Genomic DNA, 26,174 nt, shown 5'->3' on the forward strand with positions numbered 1-26,174 from the left:
ATCCATAGAGCCTACAAGACATTCCTGTTAATACAGTGTTTGTCTGCACACGAGTGCAAAATCCTGTTTTGAAAGTCCTCCTTGTTGTTAAAACTCCTATAATGTTTGTGTTCTTTTTTTGTGTGTGTGTTGGGGGGGGGGGGGATTATGACATTTGCTTGGGTTGTCTTTTGTTTTCAGCCCTATTTGTTTGTGTGTGTTTACTCCATAGACTTTTTCCTCCTGTGCCCCGCCCCTCACCCCCCCCTCAAACAATTAAATTATCTGTTACCTGTGTCTCACTTCCTCTCATCAACTCAGTCCAAGCTTTTCTTTGCTTTCCTCTTGTTCCCCTCGAGATAAGATTTCAGGTTTTGTTTCACTTGTTCGTTTTGTCATTTTTCTGTTGTTTTTTTTGCACCATCTTGAATCCAAAATGAAAGAAAACCAATTTCCCCTCCTGTTTGCTGGTTTCCACTGGACATTTTGCCCCCTGCTGCTTCTGAAGAGGTTCAAAAGGTAGGTGTAACAAATTACCACCCCTAATAATCCTGATGTGTAGGTTGTTCATTCAGCCTTTTTTTTGCTTTCCAACTCTTGATTTGATTTTAGTGGATTTTTACAGTTTACCTATTCAGGGAAACAGCGCATTCATGCTACCACTTGTTTTAATCAGTAGGCAGAACAGGAAGGTCACTGTCAAGTGTTTCCCTTTCAGTAAATTGCCTCAGCGCCTTGAATTTAGACCTGTGGAAGTCAAGGATTTGCATTAAATTATTCAACCAACAGATATGGGATTGTCTCCAATAATAGAAGCTGTTCAACTGATGCTTCTAAGAAGATATATAATCTGGCACTGGCTATCTTTGCTGGATACATCATACAGGGAATGTCAGGGTAAGAATGGGTGAACCCATCCATTGTCTCCTGGGGCTAAGATATTCTGGAAAGCTATATTCAGAGTTGGATTGAAAGGAGAGTGTGGAAGGATAATTAACACTTCTGCTGCTGGGCAGGTTTGCTAAAAGCTTGCGTGAAGTGTGAAGTCTAATTTTGACATACTCTTGATGATGATTGGCTTGACCACAGGATCTGCATGATTCCCCCACCATAATCATGCCTGACTAGCTGTAAATGGGGAAAGTCAGAAATGGACTTTTTCGCTTGTAGGCATTTGCCAAAACAGGCTGCAGAGAAGAAATGGTCTCTTATATAAAGGAGGTCATTCAAGGTCCCCAGATATACCTGCAGAGGTAACTTTAGCAGGCGAACGTTGGCTCCCCTTGTGATTCCTTTGACATTCCTGTCACTTCAGATTAAAATCTGCCTGAAATCACCTGAACTCTTGGATTCTCCCAGAATGGAGGAGGAAGCAATGAGTGTCACTTTGAGGGACACTCAGTGTGATTAAATTTGACTTAATCACGTTTCTGTATGGCAGGGTTATGATTAAAGTTCATTCAGCCCTAACTGACCTGCAGCAGCCTTTTTGAAACCAAAAAAACAGGAGACATAGGTGTGCCTAGAAGACAGTTTGTGGCTTTGTGGTTTGTTGTTTTTCTTCTGATGGCATTTAATTATGTCCTATTGACGCATTTGTCATTTTTCTGAAAGTCTGGCAGATGAATGATGGAGCAATTCTATTTAAGTGTGTTTACTGGGGTTGCAAAGGCAAAGATTTGTAAAGTGTCCTCACAGCTCTTAAAGGCAGCTGCATTAAATTTGGTGTTGACATCAGAAAGAAATGATTTTCCATGTAATTATTCCTCAGGTTTCTTAATATAGAAAATAAACCTTTTTTTTATAGAAATAGAATGCAAATATTTCCCTCTCTGTTGTATTTACTTCTAGAACATGACAGAGAAGTGATGCTTTGTATTTTTTTCTTGCTGGGTTCAACTTTTTTGAAAAACTTTTTTGCTTCTGTCTTCTGCTTCTGTTAACCTTAAATCTTGGCAACATTGTTGCTCCATCATCGACCTTTAGAGCTTTCTGTTGTCCAGAAATGTCATTGTACTGTACATCCATCCCCATCTCTCTGGAGAGAGAGCTGCAGTACTTTTACGGTAACAGCTAAAATGAGAAAAATAATTATGTAAGCATCTTCATTTTCTGCTCCATCTATTTTCAGTCAGTCTCTGGAGATAATGCTCTTCATATCCCCTGAGGATTAAATCTTATGTATTCTCTTGAGGAGGAATGACATATGGAACAGCTGATTTTTTTTTCTTGAGGTCTTAAGCCTTCAACATTAACTGTAGTAGTCTTCAGGGTAGTTGTTCTGGTAAACAAACCACCTCAATTATTCACAAATTTCCCAATAAAGCAGATAGATTCAATATGATTTGAATCTTGTGCAATATGCTCTCAGGATGCAGCGGCAGCCATCTTAATGAGTTTGCAGTTTATCATTACTCACAAAGGAAAGCAAATCAATCACTTCCTTTGCTTAGCTGTTGTTTGGGTGGGGTAGGTAAGCAGAGCAAGACAAAGGAATGGAGACGTGAGGCAAGCCACGTCAGTTGGAGGGCGATGCTCACCGGCACAGCCGCCTGCCAAGGACTTTTCCAAAGGGGTCTTTCTGAAAGAAAGATGGACCCAAATTAAATTCTAATCCATTAATGCATCTGGCCAGCCCTGGCAGTGTTTTATCAAATCTTTGGAACAGATGACTGTTTTTTCATTATCGCAGGCTTTCTTGATAAACAAGGTCCAGCGTGTTTGAAAGCTGCGCAACATTTCCCGCAAAATAATCTAGCTGTCACTTGTGAAAGGCCCTGCCAATACTTGACCACACTGTGAAAGTTTTTGCCTTGGTGATCTATTGAATCTGTTTTAAATGCTTCAGCATGGGAATTGCATAAATGGAAAAGCAAAATGCTGGCAGATGTGTCACTATGACACCCAGACTGGTTTGTATCTGCAGGAATTACTTAGGAGTTTTCTTATCTTTGGGCCAGATGACCATCACTATTTTAAGTGTTAGTTGTAAGCGTGATGAGCAGGGATGAAGAGCAGAACATCAATAACAGGAACTGGCAGTGGAGTGAATAATTAACTTCACAAAGAAACAGAGGATCAACACCTCACCATCCCCTTTTTTTCCACAAGTTTGTTCATGGGGAAAGTAGGCTCAGTCATCCAGCGCAGGACCTTTGGCTTTTACAAATGGTGTTGTGGAGGCTCATTTTGCATGTAGAAGGGCAGAATGGATACTGTAGCAGTCACAGTTGGATACACAGTGTTGGATATTGACAGTCTTCCCAAAATAGGTTTGAACATTTTCCATAATTATTTGAGAACTTCTGTAAATTCTTGTCACCCAGATCTGCTCTGATCTGCCTCATCTAACCATCTATTAATGAAAGGCTTTGAATACAAGGTTTGAATGCCTGTTTTTTGGGAATGCAATCAGGTGCTGATTAGTGAGAGATTAATTGATTTGAAATTTAAAAAAGAAGAAAAAGAAACCTGCAAAAAGATTAAAGTTAAAAGAGTTTCATGGGTTGGAGACTGTACATCTTAAAATCTGCATATCATTGTGCCACTCACTACTTTAGTCTCCTTAATTAAAAAAATACATATGTAGAAATCCTCAGTTTATGGTAACCTTCCCAAAATATGCCAACATTGTGTCCTCCAACCAATGAGACTGTACATCATTTGTTGCAATTATGTAATACAACACAGAACATTCCCTACTGCTGGCAGGAGAAGACAGATGGTGTGGATCGTTTCCACCCCGGTGTGTCGTTGGTTAGTGTTAGCAAACATATGTCAGCAGATTTTTTTTGAGGTCTGGAATCTAAGTTTCTCAATGTTTCCCCAATGTTTTCCAGTGTGTGTGCATGTCTGTCTACTCTCCTCTCTTGTGATAGAGCGCAATGACTCTCGCTGATAAGCTGTGTGGCTGATAAGTGTGTGTGTGTGTATATATATATATACATATATATATAAACTACACTTACTCAGACCAGAAATCCAAAACTACGTGTCCCCAATATTTTTCCAGCCATCATGTGCCCTGTTTATTAAACTTCTTGACTTTAATTATTACTAAATAAGTATTAAGAGGTGTAAATTCATAAGAGGTGTAAATAGAGGTGTAAATTCATTATTTGTTTTCTCGCATTTGTTTAGAACCTACATAGACCCTAATTTCTCCAGCATTAGGTTATTCTCATTTGAAATCAAATTTCGATTTATAGGTGGCAAAATGCACAAATGGATGTTTAAGGCACAGCAGTATGTAATTACCTTGATGTGAGTTATTAGTTCCAACAGACTGTGACTGAGTAAATGTCATTGTTTCAGGGGATGGCTTCAATCATCCAGCTGCTATTTGTTGTGCATGATAAACGATAGTATCAATTATTTTGAACAATTTAAATTTGTAAAAAGGAATGGGGGGCTTGGTGAGACTACAGGGAAATAATCTAGATTTACTGTCATTGGGTGCTTCATTAAAATAAAAAATAAAAAATGTGATAACTTCAATCACTGTTCAAACTAATCACTAATTTCACTGCATTTGTTTATTCTAGATAAAATGAAATTCTTTATTTTCCTTCTTGAAAATTAATATATAATTCATGATTTTTGCTTCTTGGTTTTGAGACTATATGCTATTTTATACATACATCTGGAGTTGCTAAGAGACTATTGCTAATGAGACTGTGCCTCTTGTGAAAGCGCAGCGAAAGCTAATTTCTCATTGGATAATTTATGACCCAGAGGAGGATGTAATGGTTAATTATTATGCACGAGGTTTCTGTGGCCACTGGTATTTTCCCAATTATGTCAACTTGATCAACTCTGCATTGACACAAACAACGGCAGGTTATTTTCTCTTATTGACTGTTGTTCTCAATGTAGATACAACTTTATCTTTTCATGTACCTTTGTTTTGACCTTGTTTCTAGTTTTGGGGGGCCTGTCACACCTACCTAAATACATAATTTCCTAGTTGTACACCAACAGATCAGTCTTGATCCCCATTTCAGTTCTCATCTGTCTGACCTGGTGTCCTTGCTCTTTGTGCTGACCAGGTCACATTCTCAGCCGTTAACATTTGATAGCAGCAGAGGGAATGGACCTTTTACTGCTGGCCAATTAAACTGCTTTTTATTTTCTGCATGATTTTAACATGGAAAAAGTCAGCCCTCAGGTTAAATTGACAGAAGAGGCCACATAATGTGTGAAACTGTATCGAATCCTGGTACATTTTCTCTTGAAAGGCTGCAGGTGCACAACATCATCCTCCAGACACAGACCCATCCTGCTCTTTAAGATGTCTGTTTTAATGAAACCATATGCTTTGTCGCTGAATGGAATTGCATGACTGTTTCCAGTTGGTTAGATTGATTTCTCCCTGCTAATGGTTTAATTTTGGCATAATTCAATAACCATGATCTCCCAAGACACCTTACACATTTATGTGGAGTCTATAATAGGGCCTTGGCAGTTAGATGAGTTGAGAATCTCTGGTGGTTTCATTTGCTGCTAATTCCCCCTGTTAACACACTTTAACATGGAAAATGAGATCGGAGCTGCGTGTAGGTTTCGAGTTTTTGCCTCATGCCTCGCTTTGAGCCCAATGTGTAAAAATGGGGGGCACGTGGCCTTGAGTGCTGTTGCAGACTTAATTACTTGTCAGGATGTGCTAAATAAAAACAAAGGTTAACTCCCTTAGTTTGTGACAAACACTGTTTAGTTTACAATAATGCTCACACATGTGAAACATTTGGAATTTGGAGGCTCTAAAGGGAAGGCTTAATACACTTATGGGTGGGTAAGTGTAGGTGGGTCATTTCTGGAATCTTACTCATCTAGAGAAGTGGATGGGTAGGACCCCTTTAAATAGGGGTGCAATGATGCGCAATTTGTTTCATGCTAAAAGATTAGCAGCAGCACCTCCCATATGACTGGGCACCACCATCTCTGCAATAGATCACCAACCGTCTTTGTTGGCAAATCTGAATCTCCTTGCTGGACATCACTTTCCCCAACCCTCGCTGACTGATTTGTACCATACTACCAGTGCAGGAGAGTAACAACAATGCTAATTCCATCAGTGTAGAATGTCAACTAAAGAGGTATATAACTGATTAAAGACAGAGAGGGAAGTGTACTGTCCTGAGAAACTCACTGCCTTGCAATAAATAAATAAATAAATAAATAAATAGAGATGAGTCACATCATTGAGGATAAAGGTAATTTCAGCCTGGAAAATGCATCATGATTGCATGATTAAGTGGCTATTTTTCGCAACAAACAAGTTTAGTCTTGTACAGTAATTTGGGACTAATAAATGAAGACTTTATAAAATTGGAATGTAGAGAATTTTAGACAAATTAGTTATTTGGGAAGAGAAGTGATGCATACTGCTGAGGCCTTCACAGTGCTTGGCATATACATATTGTTTCAATTTTAATCTCATATTTTCACATTTACTCTGGCTATTCTTTGCACATGTAGTCTACATCCACGCACATTCACACATACAGCCCAGAGAACATCACAAGTATCTGACGTCATTACTGCTGTAAAAGCTCCGAGAGCCCCTCCATGGAAGCCATTTTTTGAACAAGCACACCCACACTCTGCCAACTTCAGCCTTGCTATTATCCAAACACAAACAAGCTGTCTGTCACTGCACTCTGGGAGGAGGACAGTTGGAAAAACAAGTTTTCCCATCTTGACAAGTCCACTTTGATAAGAACCAAGTGAACAAAATTACTATGGCTCACTCTCACAAGTGAGAAAATTTGTTTGTCTACCTCCCACCATTTTATTATCTGCACTATCTCCCTGCTTGCACACTAATTTCTTTAGCAATGATCCAGGAGACTCTTCCCTGCTTGCTGAAAGCCACAGCAGCAGGGGAAAAATAGGGTAGAGTATTAAAGAAAAGATAATCTCACAGTAAATCAGTGCATGTATGAATAAATGTGAGTCACGAACAGAAACTTTGAAACACACTCCGAGATACAGTTTTACTTCATTAGCAATAGTGCACCTAAAACAAGCTCTTCTTTTGAGGAAAAATAGTGAAGTGTAGAAAAACATTCTGTCAAGCACATTAAATATACATATATATTTATTTATATTACACTGCATAACTCACTAAAAATGGATTCCATTTTATGAAAGCATTAGAGACCACTGATCTGAGATGATGACACACATGAGGCAGGATTCCAGACATGTGTTGAGATCACAGCCCAGTTAAATGACCTGACACTTTAACGGCTACCATACATCAACCTGTTATTTTGGCCAGGCATGGGCAGCCTCAGCTGGGGAGTCACTCATGCTAGTTGCCATTTATCAAATAGTGCAATTAACGTGGGTCTGAAACAACGTGGACAGCAATTTAAAACATACAAATCAACAAAACTGGAGATGAAAACAAACATCTAGGTGGGGGGGGGTTGCTCTTTAAAACAGTCCAAATACATGCATTCCCTGGATTGCATTTAGCATGTTCATCTATTAATTTAACAAGCGGCAACACAATGAGCACTTTAAAGGTACTTTTGTAGGACTTCTTAAGTTGTGTATGTATGTATTTCATGGTAACTTTTATTTGGCAATGTTAAATTGAATGGTATTTACTATTTCAGCACCTGTATTGTTGAGCACAGAGGCAGGCATTTTTATGTGAGCATGACAGTGGGTCTAAGCACTGTCATTTCCAATTTTTTGGATGATATACTGTAAACTTGATTTGACATACCATGGGACCTGTTCCATAAATGGAATAATACACATGGCATTAATGGCTGACAGAATAATTCATCCTCTATTTTAAATTCCATCTCTGTATCTACCTTTGTATCCACCCCCCCCCCCCCCCCCCCCCCCAGTTAGGGTGCCTTTCAAATGCAAAGGAAGGATGGATAGGATGGATAATAGTTAAATATCACTCTGTACATAAGACTTAAAATTAACTCATATTTAAATGCAAAGTTTGAACCATAATTGTTTTTGTTTTTTTAAAGCATCCATTTAGGGCACCTATATCTGTTTGACTAAGGGTTTCATGTGTTCTGAAGTTTTACAGTATTACATGGACAACAATATAGTGTTTGTTGATCTGAAATAAAGATGATCAAAATCCTGTTAAAATAAATGGTGGTTTGATCATTAAACAAAGGCACTCACAGATGGTAAACCATGGCCTCTTTGGCAACTGATTAAATAGAAATCCAAACAATCCAAACTAAAATTAAAACAAAACTCAATGAAAGTGCTTCCATGAAAAGTATACTCTGGCGCAGATAGAGTCTGCTAAATATTTTGTTCCAGGTATTTAAAATAAAGGCCTTCTAGTCAATTAAATAAACAGAAGTAATCAACAATAGACATGTTTATTCAGATGACAGCATTGCAATGGCACCAAGTCCAAACTGTACATTCCTGAAATAAACTGGATTATTTACAAATCTGGCACAAATCCACATATTTTCTGATATTTGAACTGATAGTAAACCATTTCAGCTGAACATAATTGAAACAGTTCCTTGGCCTCGGTTGGGAAATACCCCCATTAATCATTGACTCACAGTGCTACCAATTACAGCCATGTATTGTCATCATTTTATATTTAAAAGACTTTGCATGTAATAAATTTTGATCATAATATAGTCCTTTCGTGATAATTCACACTTAAGACACCAACTGAGGCATTAGCAGAGTCTCACACAGAGACTGAAAGCATAAAGAGGGTAAGTAAGGTAATCAGTAATCATGGCAAACGGGGGGGGGGGGGTGAAAAAAAGTGAGTGGTGATGAACATTTAAGCATTTCTACATGCCTGAAGGAATTCCATTAACCACTCTGATTAAAGTAATCATTGGAGCCATCGGTGCCTGTCAGATGCCATCCCTACCCTCTCAATTACCCAGCTCTCCTTGAACTCAATTGCACGCATTATGGCGGGGACTGGGTGGCAGGCGAGAGGCGAGGCCCGCAGTTTGGCGAGGCAGCGTTTTGACCATATGGAACATGTCCTCCTGCTCTATCAGTCGGCACATGCAGGACGGACATATGAAGCGCCTTGCCACATCGTTGGGTGGGCCAGGTTTTCAAGCACACACTCGGGCATGTCTTTATACACGGAGCAGATGGTTGATGTTTTACCCCCTCAGGAGAGCGCACAGCGCGAGATCTGTTGTCAGTCATAATTAGCTATACGCTGAAATTACATGCAGCAGTTCACGTTAACAAGTGATTATTTTCTGAATTGGACAAAAAAAGACATCCACATTTTAAAAGCTGCAACTCAGTTGGGCATGGCTTAAAACATTGTGATGATAACTGCATGTAAAATTTGTACTTGTACCTGATTTTTTTTCTTCTTTACTCTTCCAGTCCACTAGTCTTATTTGTAAATTTGCATGTTAAGGGCTGCTGTAGGTGTACGGAAGTGAATAAGGAGTATGTCTGATGTTTTTCTAGCTCTGATTTTCATCTTAAAAATTAACATTCAGTTCCTTTCCTGAGTTGTCCTGGATGTAGTTCAAAATGTGGATCAGAGTAAATTTAAAATCAGATGCAAATAAAGAAAGGTGTGAATGTAAAATCATTTCCAAAAGCCTTGTGAGACTGACCCACAGAAATCTAACATAAATCATAGCTCAACTTTAAAGCTCAAACATATTGGACGGTTGCTAAAGTAATTCAAAGCACTTTTAAATAACACTAAAATAAGTAAAATACACACTCTCCAGGTACACGTCAGGAAATGGTCTGCTGATTCAGTTATTTTAAACTTTTAACATAGGTGTCACCCCTTTCTTGGCCCACCATACAGCTTCAGCAGGACTTTCTGCAGCTTACTTCTGCCCTGTTTCTTAGTTAGCATCAAGCTAATTTTATCTTTCAGGCAGCATTCTGCCAAAGCCATCTGAGACTGCAAGGCACAATTTAGAGCAACCGGTAAATCAAACCCAGAAAATGTTTTAATTAGTCTGACATTTGCTGAGAGAAGAAATGAAAGTTTAGCTTGCTGTACTGAAAATAACTGAAGAGCCAACACCATGTCGGCTTGGATGGGTTTTTACGCGCCTCGCCATTCTGCATTGAATGAACACACATGGTGCAGAAAGCAGAAACGGTGTCAGGGAATTCTGCCATCGCTGTCTCATTTTGTCAGAACTTGTGAGAGCGTTGGTGTTGCTGAATGCATCCCACTAGGCCTTCTCAGACCTCTGTGTCTACGATTTTACATTTTGTCAAATTCAAAATTTTTGTAGCACTAAATCATGAGGCTTTAGTGTTGCATGAAACTCATTTCCTTTTTCAAAAACTGATCTTTTGTCAACCTCAGAAAACCTTGTAGCATCACAAGAGTACTGGTATACACAGGCAGGCAAAACTTGGCTGTAACTGGAATATCTGAAGAGCCATAATACACACTTTGCCTACCCTTTAATGGATCCATTTGTGTTGAGAGCCATTGACTGATTAAAAGCATTATTTCAACTGGCAAGCAATTTTACCCTCCCTCGTTTCCTCTTTGCAAGCATCTCCCTCGTGAAGAGGGAAGCTTCATGTAGTGTGTGCTAGGTTGTAGCAGCAAGAGGCCTCCGTATTGTGGATTTGGCAAAAAGTTGGACACTAGCAACTGGCTCAGGATGCATTATTCATTATTATTATTTTTTTTGGTTCTCTTTTAGATTTTGAATTTAAATGAACAATCCTAAAAGAATACAATGCTGTATAATTTCAGGAAATAAAACCATAACAATGATGCATTTTTATCAAACCATGTCAACAATGGGTCTTCCCCCTCTGACCATGCATACCAGCCTCATGTTAAAAGAGATCCATAATAGAACTTGTTTTCAGAGCTCTTTATCTTGTAAATGGTGCCTGCTGCTCACATTCTGTTCTTCTGAGAAAAGATCCCATTTTAAAATTAAAATAAATTCCAGAGCCTGTTTTTGGAGTTTTGGAATTTAGACCAGCTCTCTTTCACTGAAATTGACTGAATCAACTGCCATTTTTAACATTAAAGAAAATCACCAGCCTTGTGGCTTCCTCTGCACAGAAATCTATGCCTGCCTCAGTCTAGGGACATGGAATGCCTACCCTGAAAATGGCACGCAGCATCCTTTGGATTTTCAAGGGCCCAATTTGCATTTTCTTAAATGGGTAAAATGAATAGAAAGCTAACTGATGTGAGCATACACACCTACTCAATAAATCACGATATAATCTAACAAAGATCAACATCTGACAAGAGCACCAGATCAGATCTAAAACTTATCTGAGGGGAGTTACTTTCAACAGTATTCAATCAGTCAAATGTGGTAGACTGCTGCACAGAATAACATCCTCCTCTGCTTTTGCAAATAGCAGAAGGAGAAAAAAACAAAACCATTCTAGTTAGCAATAGCATTTTCTTTTTTTTAGCTGTTTGTTGTTAAAGCCATGATCCGAAGTCTACGGAATTATTGGCAGTTTCTTGCGAGATAACAACATAATGACTGAAAGTACTTACAGGTTTGCTTGTTTCCCCTCATTCTTTGTGACTGTGTTTTTCAAGTTTCATTTTTTTTTCCAAGTTCTGATGACATGTCACTCCACCCATTTTAGTTTACTTGACCTTTTGTTGCTTGGCAGGCAGCGTGTTTGCCACTGCCAATTAATCAGTGCCAGTTTGCACCTACTGGTGTCAGTTTGCCAACATCGCTCATAATTTAAAGTCAACCTTTGTGTTGCTTTCTGAAATGGACAGCTCATTGCTCGTTGTGCAGCTAGGTGGATGCTGTTGATATGGTACAATTGCAAAGAAAAGAGCTCCAGTAATTAATCGAGATCCATGGGCCCAATGGATTCCACTCACTGATGCTGTAAGGCATTACAGCTACTGCATTCTGATTGGCTCCACAACATACTCAAATACTATCATCCAGCTTACACTGATTTTATTAAAAAATATTTGTCTTGCTCCTGTAAGCTCTTTGCGAGCGCTGTATGTCACACTTTAAAAAGGGGAAAAAAAAGGACTCACATTCTGACCAAGAGTTTATAATTATGCTAATCTGAGATGCTCAGACAGCTTTTGTTTCCTCATAACAACATGGTATGAACCTGACATCATGTTTATTTAATGACATTAACATAGTTTGGTCAATATAGTGCATTAAGTGCAAAGCAATCAGAACATAAATTTGATAAGGAATAGAGGACCTGCGAATGCTCATATAAAAATAGGTGTTACATTGATTAAAATAGCGGTATTACACAACATAATCCAGAATTCAAATATTATTTATGAATTTAGTTTTTATAGCATATCAATTCTACGCATTAAGAATCAATACCCATATTTATTTTTAACATAATCATCTCCTTTATGAGAGCTGATCAAAGGCTGTACCGGCCTTCCTATTCCAAAAAGTGCAGAAAGCATACAAAGACACTTTTTTTTCCCATCTTCTTGAAACGTTGCAGTCTTTTTTCTTTTTTTTTTTAAACATTGGGAAGAGGGGGTGTGCCACTTTGAAAAAAGCCACTTTTACAATGCAGAGCTACAGTAAATGAAACTACAAACAAAAGCCTTTCCAGAAGATCATGGAGTATGTTGACACAGGTAATACTGAATCAAAAGTTTTCGAAAAAACAGATTATATCAATAAATATTTACTTACAGACTACAGCAGAAAATAGTCCTACACAGTTTTAATCATCTGCTGTACAAGGTTTTTTGTTCTTTTTCCTCTGTCCAGTGAATATTTTTTATAAACATTTATTTTCTGATTCACAATATACCTTATGTATGGTTATATTCCTGAAAATGAAGTTGTTTAAGATTTACCTGTACACTTATATTTTGTGTATTCTTCGATCTTCACCATAGAAAAATAAATTTTGCATCACCAGTTAAGTAGAGCCACTTTGTCCATCCATGTTTCAGAGAGCTGTATCCGTTTTTGAAATGTCAAGTTTAAGAAATATGAACAAAATTGTCCGGCACACCCCATTTAGACTCCTTTTGCTTGCCTGTGTCATGCCAAGGCACCCTAAAAACTGAGCAACCCCGTGGAGGAGAGTCTTGAGAGAAAATGCTTCATTGCCATAATTCTGTAGCTCAGAACTGGCTAAAAGTGGTCTGTTTCTCAAGAACTTCGAGGTAATCGGGCTCAGACTGAAGCTTAGCTTTTAGCTCCAAATACTCATTTCTGTTGGGCTCGACATAGACAGTACTGGGCGCCGTGCCGTATAACACTGTTTCTCTTATCCTCTCCGGGTGCAAGAACTGGCGTCTGACATCAAAGTTTGGGTTGTATGTGTAGGATACAGGCCCCGTGTACTTGTACTCTAAATTAGCACCTGCAGGAATTGGAGCCATGGACTGATGAGCTGGCTGCTTGTCAGGCTCGAGGATCCCTCTAAAGAAATGGTCTGCATCCTGAACCGGTGAGGGGTTGTCATGTGGCTCGATCGTGCTGACGCTGTAGGCAGGACTCCTCAGTGTGCCGCTTTCCCTCTCCTCATCTGGAGTATTCCTGTATGTCACCTTGAGCTCGTGGAGGTCACGGTAATCCTCCACCGTGTTTCCTTCTCGCGATCTGTAAATGGGGTTTTTGCACATGTGGCCCATGGGGTGGGGTATGTATTCATAAACGTGACCAGCTGGTGCCTTCACTTTGGGGCCAGAACGGTTGCTGTAGAGGCTGTACTGCAAATTAAAGGAACTGACATCAGAATTGTTGGTACTAGTGCGATCGCTCTGTGACTTTTTACGCTTCTTCATGACAACAACAAACAGCCCTGCAGCCACAAAGACGGACATGATGAACACAAGCAGAAGACTGAGGATCAGGACAGAGAGGGGGACGGTACTGCTTGGGTTGTTGCCCTTCTGCGGCGCATCTGTGGTGAAAACCCGCTCCTCCACTGGCTTGTCTGTGGGGGTAGTCGGCAGGATATAAGTGTCTGAGTAGTCGGGGCAAAGCTGCTCGGACTCGATGGAGCGGAGGTCTAGTCCTGCGTGGCGTCTTGGCATCTCACACACAACTTCGTTAACAACCGTACCAGCGTTAAGTTGTTCCAGCCATATCTTCATGCCCACCATCTCACAGGAACAGTCCCAGGGGTTCTCGTAGAGGTCTATCTGAACCAGCAGCTTCAGCTCATCTAAAACCCCACTTACAGGGAGGCTTTGGAACTGGTTGTTTCGCAGATTGAGCCTGGACAGCGAGAGACTAGAAAAGATGCCCATGGGTAAAGTTTTTAGGAGGTTATTGTTCAAGAAAAGCAGCTGGAGATTTGGAAGGAAGCGGAAAGAGCCTGCATCGATCTCTTTAATTTTATTGTACTCTAAATAAAGATACTGCAAGTTCTGCAAACCATAAAACATTTCTCCAGTCAGCCTGTCCATGAGATTACCATTTAAATAAAGCCTACGCAGGTTGGTTAAATCCCCAAAGGACCGGTCATGGATCACATTTATCCTGTTGTTTCCCAAGTGAAGCAAATCCAATCCTGTGGCATCAACAAAATCTGATCTCCGCACTACAGGGATGTAATTTCCTGTGAGATACATCTTTTTAGGATTGTATGGCTTGGGTTTGAGATCAGAAATGCTTTCAATCTTTCTCTCTTGACAGTTGACATTAAGCCCAATTTCAGATATCTGCAGGTTGCATGTGCAGTCAGTGGGACAGTCCAAAGGCACAGGAGATTTGGTCTGAAAAGCAATGATAGGACCATAATTGTAAGGGTTAGCTCCGGGAAATCGAGATGTGGGCTTTAACCTTGTTCTGTTAAAATGGCGTGTGCCCTTCGTGGGCCTAGAAGAAGACCTCAAAACAGCCGAAGAAGTGGCAGAGGCCGTGACGGCGGCAGGCGTGGTTTGGTAATATCCATTAGTGCTGCTTGGGGGTGCAGGTCGGACTGTGTCTTCTAGGGGTCTTCTTGGACAAAGTTCCTGCTTAGACACCTCGTCCAGGTCCCGGCCATGGAGCCTGAATGGTGTCTCACACACCACTTCCCCGACCAGAGCTGTGTAAGCTATGCTCTCCAGCCAAGCTTTCAACGCAATGAGCTCGCATGAGCAATTCCATGGATTTTCCTCCAGTTGTAATTCCACAACTTTATCCATATGCTCCAGCAAGCCTATGTAGGGAAATATTTTTAACCTGTTACCCCTGAGGTCCAAGTGTGTAAGGGGAACATTTCTGAAGATATTCGGTGGCATGGCAGAGAGCAGGTTATCATTCAAAATCATCACTGTCAGATGATGTAGTTTGCTCAGTGCATTGGGCTCTATATTGGTGATATAGTTATAATCAATCTGAAGATATTCCAAACTCTCTAATCCGGCAAAGGTGTCATCCCTCAGCGCTTCAATCTTGTTGTTGTTTAGATGTAACCTTTTTAATCCCTGGAGTCCATTGAAAGCACCCGACTCTATCTCAGAGAGATCGTTGTTCCCCAAGTGCAGGATGGTCACTCCGGTGTAATTGATAAAATCATTGACCGCCAACTTCTTTAGGAGGTTCCCCGTCAGCAGAAGGTGATACATGGAGAAACGGACGGGGCTGATCTCCGTCAGTCTGATGATCCCCCGGTTCTCGCAGCTCACTGTCAGGATCCCCTCCTTCTCTTCGCAGGTGCATAGGCTTCGACAGATCTCCCCATAATTGTCATACATCTCGACCAGCGTCAGAGATGATGCAACCAGAAGGATTATTTTTAGGATCCAGATATGCATTTTTCCTGGGAGAGGATGCCCCAGCTCACTCAAGCACGATACCAGTATGAGGTGTCATCTAAAAAGGGGGACAAAAAGAATGAGGTCTGCTTTACAAAACAATGAAAAATACATGTAACGCCTGAATTAACTAAATGGTAACTGTACTGGATGATTAAAACCAACTCACAGAGCAAAGAAAAGTAGGCCTGTTAATGAATGCGTTATGGCAATGCACTTTACATCAGCAGACATCCTTTTCTGTTCTGAAAGCCCCAGATGACAAATTCCCATTTGCGCTAGAATGCAGCATCGTGTTTAAGAGCCAGCTGCTTAATTCGTGCGGCCATTGCGCATTTGTGACAGCTCGCCTTAATTTCGATCAAAGGAAGGAAGGAAAAAAACGTCTGCCCGTGCGCAGACTGAAAGATCTGCTCGCCTCGTAATTCAACCGCTTGCAGAGCACGGTCAAGATATGACAGGCTCGTGACTTTCGGTGGGTGACGTGGCAGCTTTTATTGAACTTGTTCAATAAAAGTCAATAATAAAGAAAAAAAAAAAAAAAGCTACTCTGTAACAGCAAAGATTCCACACTCACCCTTCATTCTTGACCACTTGGTAACAGTGTGCAAACTGTCGGATCGTTTATTTTTATTTTTTTGGCTCCCTCCAACTAGCGACGGGGAATATATCACATAATATATGTGTGTGTGTGTGTATATATATATATATATATATATATATATATATATCGGAGGTCACGAACGATCCGCTCCAAACAAACGGCCAGTGTTTGTCTTAACAGCCGAGCTGCTGTGCAGAAAACGTGAAAATCTGCCCGTCAGGCGACGGTATCGACTCTTCTGCCCACGGAAAAGAAGGGACGAAAGGAGTTTATCAAAGGCGAGCGGTGTCGGATCCATCACGGATCTCCGGTCGAAATTGCGGAGTAAATAATTACACCATCAACTGTTCTCTACCGTATCGCTTACATAGAAGGTTGAACATTCTCTTCTCTCCCTGCATCTCCTTTTTCTTCGACGCGTGAGCGCGCACCTATACACACGCGCGCACGCACATTCGGTCAGCCTGCGCTCCTTAAAAGAACACAAAAGCCTACACATCTAGCCGGAAAATCTTCGCAAATATGCGCAGATTGAACACCCTAATATGAGCGCGGTGTCCACTCCATTTCGTCCCTTCTGCTCACCCCTCGCCGCCACCACTTTTTACCCCTCAATAAATGATCTTTCCATCGCCTCTGGGTGTATTGTGGATAACTTGAGCGTCCCTGTAAAGGGAGCAGCGCGGGAAGATGGGCGCAGGCTGGCTCTTATTCGGATTAGATAAAACTGCATTTGCGCGTGAAAATGCACAATCTTTGCTCACCGTTGCTTTAACAGCCGCAGGTTGCGTCTTAGAAACGACCTGAGTGACACAAACTGATTTAGGCACCACGGACAGTTCGCCCCTCTCCCATATGGAAATACAGAGTAAAGGCAGTCTTCTTACCGTTCTAATCCGGGCAAACGCCAAAGCATTCCGAAAATCACGTCCGAGCACATTCTTTTTCTTTTGTCCCCATCCTCACCATAACCACAGTTGTCCCCAGGCTGTCTTAAAAAAAAAAAAAGAGAGATATCAAAATAAAAATTCTAAAACTCAAGTGTCGGTGTTGAGCTCCATACACCCGGTGTGGAAGAGCGCAGTCTCATTCGGGCCGAAAACGCGAAACCCGGCGCGGCCAAACGCTGTGCCGTCTCCTCCTCGATATTAAAAGGAACATCTCGGAAAAGAAGTCAAAACCAAAGTTGAAACATTGCGAGGGGGCAAAGACTAGACGCTGGGGTAAAATCCCACATCAGCCGAGACTTCCCGCATGCATTTTAACTGTGACTTTCATCCATGCGCACTGGCGAAGCGGGGGAGAGCGGGGCACGAACACCCCTCGTCTGTAGCCAGTGGTGCGGCTGGTACACCAGTTCCTGTGCAGATCTGCCCCAAGTCTCCTTCTTTCAATTGCCAAACTGGTCGGATCGTGCGGGGATCTCCGGATATCTTCTGCCAGCTTCTGGCTGCGAAATTTGAGTCCCTCCCGCAGCCCCGCGGTGCTCCTGAAACATCCTCTCTCCTTTTGCGCGCACGCACACCAGCTTTATCTTCTCGCCGACGTCTCAACTAGTGGAACTTGATCTTGGCTGGTGCAAACCAGCGCGTCCCCCTACAGCAATGGACACATTGTGGAACATTTACAACGGTCCCACAGCTGAAATCATTCGTTAAAATGCGCAAATACTCCCCATCTCAGCACCGTCACAGCGCGGAAATGAAAAACAATTTAATGCCTGCATTCTCTTTAACGGGGCTATGGTAATGTGGAGGAGGAGGATGAGGGAGAGGGATGGAGGTGATGGGAGGGAAGAGGGAGGCTTGGAGAAGACCCGTAGAGGGCAGCATAATGATGAAAAAGGCTTCTTGGCAGACTCGATTTTCCCGGCTGTACTTTGGAACTCCGGCGTACTTTAATTCAGCAGCAACAACGCAGCTCGAGCTATTTTCATCCATTGCTCGGCATCTCATTTCCATGCTTTTGAGAGGGAGGGAAAAAAATCGCTTTAATGTTCCTTTAAATATAATACCATAATGTTCAGTTACAGAAAGGCTTTTGATTTTCTCAGATGAGAGGTAGCACAAAATGACACCACCCTGACACATCAGGCATTCTTCACTTTCCGTCTTTCTGCAATTGTGGCTCTGGAGACGGCTTTGAAATGCAGGACAAACGTTGCAGGAATACAAGGAGTCATTAACGACGCCTTGTTGATGATGTCAGAAACATTGCGTCGATCTGAAGATCCGTCCAGAACATTAATGTCAGCTACACTGACACGTGAGGAAATATGATTAAATGCATTTATTCCAAGTTCTGCCTCCCAGTCGGGATGAAATGGATGCCATTTCAGATTTCAACATATTCATCTTTGAATGATTAAATGGCTTATTTAATGTCAGATAAATCACCACTGCACTGCTATTTCAAATGAAATAGTCATCATATTTTCACAATTTGGAGGCTTTTCAGGAGACTCAAAAGATCCAATTTATTATCCACTGTATTTATTTTTAAATAATAAAATGCACCACATAAAACTAAGTAAACAATAATTTGCCCACCTTAAATCTCCTTATATAGATATATGCTCCCAACCATACACTGGATTAATTCTACATTCACAGGAAACACAAGTTGTACAAGAGATCTGCATTGAAAGAGATGAATGTACTGTAGGATTAGAGTTAATCCACTTTTTCACCAAATACTAATGCTGTCGTGCCTTTGCACGGGTTGTGTATTCCACCCAATCGTGGCTTACTTGCCCCTTGCTGAAAGGCCAAATCAAGAAAAAGCTGCAGCTGCCCTCCTTTTCTCTTGTTGTGGGACAAAAAGTTTAACACTTAACTAAAACCATGAACAGAAAATCGAATTAAATCTAGGATATGGTGGGCTGCCATGTCCAAAGAGATTTCCCACTTAGTCAGTATTGTGTGGTAATAAGTCAACTCTTGCATTCTATTTAGCCTGAGAAGAGCTACAATAAGCGGTTGTGGCATCCATGCTGCCGTACTGAAATTAGTCAGAGATGCATTAAATTATCTTAAAGTCTGTAGCTCAGTAATCGTATTAACAGTGGCCTACCCTATGGGAATGGACAAATCTGTATCTATTCAACGGCGGCTGGAGTACAGTAATGAAGAATCTAATACACCGGGGAATTTGTGTCCTCCTATGGGAGAGGCCCTTAAACTAACTGCAGTAAATCTTAGTTTTTTTTTTCCCCTAAAGATAATACTTTGACGATGCACCGTTTAGATGCAACATGATGGTCAATTGATGCCGTGATAGATTTCATGCACATGGGACAGCTGGCACACATGTTTGTGGGTGTACATTTGCATACAGTGCACCACTACATCAAAGGCTAATAGGGTCATAGAAACATAGAAGCTATCATCATAGATCATCTAGATAAAACACATACTTTTATAATGAGGCCTAGGACAAATTGTTATGTAATTAAATGCAAATTAAAGTTCACACCATAGTGAGATTAGCAGGCATCTTTTGTCTGAACCTAACCCGATGGGTTTCGTAACCACGCCAGTTTGTCCTGAGTCCTGAATGAAAACATTATTTCTTAAACCAACCAAAACCTCTTCCATTTAACTTCCATCCAAGTTCATAGATCAATTTAGACTTAAACAATGGAAAGATCAAATTAGCACATTTTTTGCATTCGTTAGTGGATCGGTATCAGTGTTTTTTGTCCTTTGGTGTACAATATGTTGTATGCTAACTGCCATATCTGATAAATGTGGCTCCTTAGTGCAGGACATTCAACACTAAGGGCAGGGTTTTCTGTCCTACCCTGAAGAAAACTGCTTTTACAGAGAAAGCGGGGATCTCACTGGTAGAACAAAAAACAAAGATTTTTAGCCTTCATAGGACTGTGTTGGTCTCCCTGGAATATTTTAAGATTGCATTTACAAAATACAACCCCTCGTTTGTTACTGTTTTCTCTGAAAAACCAAATGTTGGAAGCTGCTGATTACTGTAAGCTTATATGTTAACTGACACTTAAAACTGTACATCCTGTTAAGTTCAAGCTTATCCACGTGTTTGATATGTTTGTACCTGCCACACTGCCAACTTCAATTTGTCTGCCCGTTAACATGGGATTGAAAATGCAACTGATTTGCTGAATAAAAATGAATGTGCCTAAGCTGACACAGCAGGATCTACCATGGCTTTCCTCATGAAGACTACAACAAACTTTACCATGAGGTTTACAATTGGGCACTAAATCTTTCAATTTAGTGTGAGTATAAAACATCTGAGGTGGCTAATGCTAAAGGTCACATTTGAAGTGGAACATAAACTCTGAAAGTATGCCCCTTCACCAGATCCTTACCCCTCCTGAAGAATATTTTGCTGCTTTTGAGTGATGTTCTGCTGAAAACAGGGGGCAGTATTAGAATTGCTGTGGCAATACTTGCAAAATTGTGTCCTGAAGAAAAAACTAAAATGGTTATTCCTGTTACCTGGGCACAAGCCCCACCTTTCCAGGAAGCAACAATGCACATTTTGTTCTGATGCAACTCTGCTATAATGCACTTCTTTAAATAAATAAATAAATAAACTTCAATTAAGAGCAGGGTTAGCACACTCTCATCAGTGCAATAGATCATTTAATGTGCCAATGTGAAATTAGCTCTGATGGCTTTCATATCCGAGCTGGGAGCTGTGTACTCTGTTGCCTTTGATTTTACAGAGAAAGCCCTCTAGTAGAAATGCTTTAGAGCCAGAAGCAGTGGGCAGGAGGAATAATGCAATGTTCCAAAAGAAAACCTCAATATGGCTGGTTTTGTGCATCTTCCATTTCCCACAGTATTTTTAGGTCAGTCTTTCTAATATGGATTTCAACTTGGAGTTTGTTTTGATTAGGGTCAGCAGAAATTGTTGTGCCATGAAACACCAATGGATAAATATGAACTAAACAGTTTCCCCTTAGTGAAACTAAGGCTTGTGTGTGTGTGTGTGTGTGTGCACATATATTTATGCATTATTTTCTCCATTTCTCAAAATAATTTTTGAGAAATGTTTTAAATTTGACCCTCACACGTTAATGTGGTTTTGCAGAGAGACTCAGAAACACGTGGATATATGTATATTTGAGTCTCTGAATTGCACAGGATTTAGGTTTAGAAGTTCTCTTCCAATTTTCCTTTGAAATCAGTTAAATCTAGAAACAAATCACAATCAATAAAACATGAACTTTGTGGAAAGAACACAAATCACACAGTTGTAATCATAAGACAACAAATGAGGACACAAATAATGTGAAAATGTACTAACAATCTTTTTCAGCAATCAGGTGACAATGTCAAATTAATAAGTAGATTCAATAAAGAGCCTATCGATACACTGTGGAAGATTATGTGTCAGAAGTTGTGCCCACGATGTTTTGTCCAGAGGCCAACTGTTGCTACAATTCAGTACAAACCCAGAATATTTTTTTAGGGGCCGAGGTGCATTACATTTTTCATTGGGCATTGTGACTCGGCTGGCATTCCTGTGGTGAAAATTGCTTTACATGGAGTGACAAGATGAAGGCCACCGATTTGGCCCTGTAATGGAATGAAGCCTAATGACACATTCCAAGGATGCAGAGGGTTAGGGTTCTCTACCTCTATGCTGGTGTCTCGCCAAATTTAATACTTCTGAATTGATTAAGTCATGCTGCATTTAAGATATTTCTGAGGTGATTGTTTTAACAGCAATAACTGAGATGAATAAACAGTGACTTTAGTGTCTTTGTTTGCTGTGTAACTTGTTTACTACTGTAATTACCAGTTTCTAGAAGCGATGAACGTTCTACCCTTGAATTTTGTATTCATGACAGCATGAGCAGAAGAGATAAGAAGTGGAGGAGAGTACTTTTCATTGTTAAGAGGTTTGGGTTATTTTGTTGAAAACACGCTATACACATTGATCAGTTGTGCCGGTCAAAGAGGAATCTTGGCCAAGGAGAATTCAACAGTACTTCTACTTCAACTAACTAAGTCTCATGCTGATTTCTTTTAAAACACAAAAGCAAATTATGGACTAAATTTGGCACAGTAGATTTGTTTGATATTCGTAGCACACCAGTTGTATTTTTATGTATCATATTAAATAACGGTGATGTGCATTGTTTTCCATTGTAGTTCCAGAACCCATTATGGAAAATTGGCTCATTTGAATTTATTTTTCTCAGAAAATACACTTTAAAGTAACACTCATTCTAGATCAAATCAGTAAAAGTTAGACAAACCTAAACACGAGCACTGCTATCAAATGTTAGCCAGAGAAGAGAGAATATTTTGTTAAAAGCAACTATTGGTGTTAAAATAACCAGAAATGCAAATACATTTTTGGATTTCTGGCCTTTTACAAAGGTCTCGGGAGTTTTTCTGATATACAGCATAGACACTCTTTGCAGTCTCGAAGGGCAGCTCCCTCAGCTGAGCACAATATTTGAGAATCTCGTTCATTTAGATTGGATTATGAAACATAACATATCTTTAGTAGAGAGTACATTTACTACCTTAACATACCAATAGCCAAAGTTCAGCTTACATACATGGAGTTCTAGAATGTCAGAAGTATTTCATTAAATTGAGCATAAATACGCCTTGTACAAGGAGTCCAATGGTGGGGGCCACAAGCCAGCAGGGTTTTCTGTCCTACCCCTTGCAGTGTTGCGAGGAGTGTGCTGGAGCTGCAAATGGGCAAAGCAGGGTACACCCCTGAATGAGTTGCCAGCTAATTGCAAGGACCGTGTCAGAGCCTTTGGAGGTGCGGTGCCTTACAGTGCTCCAAAGGCTACCTCCAAATGTGGTGCAAAATTATCGAAAAAAGGCAGTGAAGTATATAAATAGGAAACTTCTGGGCATTGACCTTTTTTTTTGTCCCAGAGAAGAGATTAATATCCAATTTCTGGATAATTTCAGAATTTTTTCATCAATTGATAAATGCTAAATATGGATTTCAAGTTTATGGCACGGAGCAGACATTGTGTATTAAATTTGTTAATTGAAAGTATGAATATAGTATAGGGAGGTCAGATTAAATGGAGAAAACAAATGTCAAAAGATGGCTTACCTTTTTTCATCAATCCCTACATGACACTGACAACTGTTAGATTTACTTTTGTCACAGTGCTACCTGTTAATGGCACAGCCTTTGATCAAAAGTACCTGCGCTAAAGCTTGTGCATTCATCACGGCTCCAGTTGATGTAGAGCTCTGGTGCGAGTTCTCACCACAGAGCAGGAGCACAGCTGCTCTGACAGCTGTGATTGATGGTCGGAGTGCGCCGGGGGTTGTGCAGGGACTTCGTTCCTTTGTTTTTACCCATGACTTGGCTCCAGCCAGCAGGAGAGAGGCAATTTAAAAATGTTGAATTGGTAGCATGCAAACGAAACTCGAGGCTTTAATGAGACAAGCTGCTGACGATGCGATAAGTGCATCCTCGCAATATCAGGGAGGGGATCAGATTGACTTATTAGCTCCCTGCACTGGGGAACATGAGAAACGGACCATAACCAAGTCAAGTCCATCCGTTTGACTGTAGTCAGCAAGCGTGAAGGCTTTTAAAGCTATCAGAACACTTCCAGGCTTGATGCACAGGCAACAAAGTTTGACAAACCAGTCCTCCACTTTATCATTCTGCCAAAAGATCCATCATCAACAGACTAATCCATGCCAGCGCAGATGTGGAACACGTTACTTAGTTCTGCTTTTAAAGTTTGGCTAAAAGGAACATGATCCGGATGAAAGAACATGGATTTCTAATCTTCAAAACCCACAACAGACACTCTGCACTAGGGTCTGAAAGAAGGCTTTAAAGATTTGTTCGATCTGTCGATTTATTGTGCTGAGATTTTATTATATTTGCAATTTTAGATAACATCCTGTGCAAGGTGTGTAACTTCCTCTTGATATTCTTGTTGGGTGTGATTCCTTTGGTGCAGAGTGGTGTAGATTCCATACGTGTATGTATTTCCTTCATGGGCGGCAGCGACCCACTTGTAAAACACTTTGAAAACAGGGAGAGGTGATGGAAACACACACCTCAAGTCAATGGCTGCAGTTACCATGGTGTCACTGTTCTGCCCGCTAAAAAATACTGTAGCAATTTTAACCATGCTATGTCCTGCACACACAAAAAATGACTTTTTATAAATCCATGTTCACACTTCTGTAAATAATTTGTAAGAAACATTCCTAAGCAGAGAATTATCCATAAAATGTTAATTCAAAGGTGGAATTTTTTGTGGAATTGCAGAAAGATTTCTGTTTTCTTAGTGGAAAGCATGTTTCATGGTATGCAAATATATGCCTGCATAGACATGTAGATATGTATGTACTATTCATGATTTACTTTATTTTTCTTGGGCACTGGCTAATCATTTTTGTCTGTACTTTCTTCTGTTTCAAATTAAGAATCACTGTAGGATTTTAATCTTTGTGTGCACAAATGAGGGGAAGAGGGGGAGAGCTTTGCCAAGCCAATTAGGCAGGCAATAATGGATTTGCAAGTCACTAGAGGAACTGTTTGCCCTCTTTTTAGTCAAGATAATTACAGTGTATTGGACAAAAAAACAGGAGAATATCAGCATGTACAAATTAATTCAGAGTCTCAAATCTCAAAGAAACTGACAGTGGAGCACTTTGAGTCAACATGTTGGCACCTTCATGATGACATAAACTTGGTAACATTATTTCCAAATGAAATAACAGCATTTAGATGCTCAAATGTTCAACTTGGCAGTCTGAAACTGATTAAAAAAAACAAAAACAACAAAACGTCATGCTCTGAAGTGAAGGGGCTTCTGGCACCCATAAAACCCAGCACCTCGCGCTCTGATGAATAGACAGCTCAATGTTCCATCAAATGACGTTTTTGTCACATCCTCATTCTTTGGGTTAGATCTCCAGAGTCCCATTAAATGTCTCTTTACAAAGGCTTCTTTAACTTTCTTATTCTTTCTTATTATTTATTTTAAAAAAAAAAGCATGATGAGTTTTACAGCATCTAGTGAAGGCTGAAATATTGTTTAGTGGCTGTGCAGGCCACAGTGTGGGCACTGGATCAGTCAGTGGATTTGGGGGACTGGCAGCTGGAGGAAGGCGCTATCCCCTCGGTGCATTGACAGAGTGACTCGATTCATACTGGAACCAAGTGTGAGCATGTGTATGCCTGTGTGTCTATGTATATATCTGGAAAGGGGATTTTTTTTGGAGGGATCCTGGTAGACTCTGATGGCCTACTGTGAGGGTTATGGAGCGTCAAATGTAAAAGTAACTAGTTTTCACGCATTTAGATAATTGTGACAAGTCTAAAGTGAAATGTTAATCTAAATATATCAAAGTGAAATGTAAATGTTAAATGTCTTGCTGAGTGTAAAGCTAAAGCTCGACCAGAAACAACGCACAGCGCCGCCCAAAATTGACTGTGGATCGGTCAACAATGTGGCCTTCAACTCGTCCTACCTATTGATAAATGCTACTCTGTGGTTCTGCACATTGGTAGTATCTTGTCAACTTCATGATCAATGTTGCTCCATGCATCTCAGATTTTATGAAATACATGCAGTAAGAGTTCATATATTATATTGCATTTTATATTGTTTTAGTTTGCGTATTAGCTTTTGCTGGTGAAATTTAACTAATAATTAAATTATTAAGTGACAAAACCGTCACAAGGAGCATTGATGGGACCCCATTTGAATATGAAATATTCTCCCCCTACTATATACAGTATATATATAAGAAGAAAACAGAACGTATGGGGTAATATGAATGGATGTAGATACATCCATCCATCCATCATCCTCTACCGCTTATCCGGGGTCGGGTCGCGGGGGCAGCAGCCTAAGCAGAG

The 26,174-nt window shown here is 40.4% G+C and overlaps 1 protein-coding gene and 1 long non-coding RNA gene across 5 annotated transcripts in view; one reads left to right on the forward strand and one right to left on the reverse strand.

The window, feature by feature from the left end:
• Positions 1 to 290: 290 nt before the first annotated feature.
• Positions 291 to 26,174, forward strand: part of LOC115250756 (uncharacterized) — a 45,607-nt gene continuing 19,723 nt past the window's right edge. The window contains exon 1 of the long non-coding RNA XR_003889338.1: positions 291 to 498. This is a non-coding gene — a long non-coding RNA (uncharacterized lncRNA). The remainder of the gene's footprint in view (positions 499 to 26,174) is intronic.
• On the reverse strand, positions 12,466 to 18,084 carry slitrk5 (SLIT and NTRK like family member 5). 4 transcript variants are annotated; one of them, XM_003977579.3, is made up of 2 exons: positions 17,201 to 18,084; positions 12,466 to 15,767 (listed from the first exon to the last, which is right to left on the reverse strand). In XM_003977579.3, the coding sequence occupies exon 2, from the start codon at positions 15,707 to 15,709 to the stop codon at positions 13,082 to 13,084; it is 2,628 nt and encodes an 875-aa protein (XP_003977628.2). In that variant the 5' UTR covers positions 15,710 to 15,767; positions 17,201 to 18,084; the 3' UTR covers positions 12,466 to 13,081. The 4 variants fall into 4 exon arrangements, with proteins under 4 accessions (XP_003977628.2, XP_029696528.1, XP_029696527.1 ...); XM_029840668.1 differs by lacking the exon at positions 17,201 to 18,084 and adding an exon at positions 17,078 to 17,187; XM_029840667.1 differs by lacking the exon at positions 17,201 to 18,084 and adding an exon at positions 16,681 to 16,996.

This window comes from Takifugu rubripes, chromosome 8, assembly GCF_901000725.2.
Source record: "Takifugu rubripes chromosome 8, fTakRub1.2, whole genome shotgun sequence".
NCBI lineage: Eukaryota > Metazoa > Chordata > Actinopteri > Tetraodontiformes > Tetraodontidae > Takifugu > Takifugu rubripes.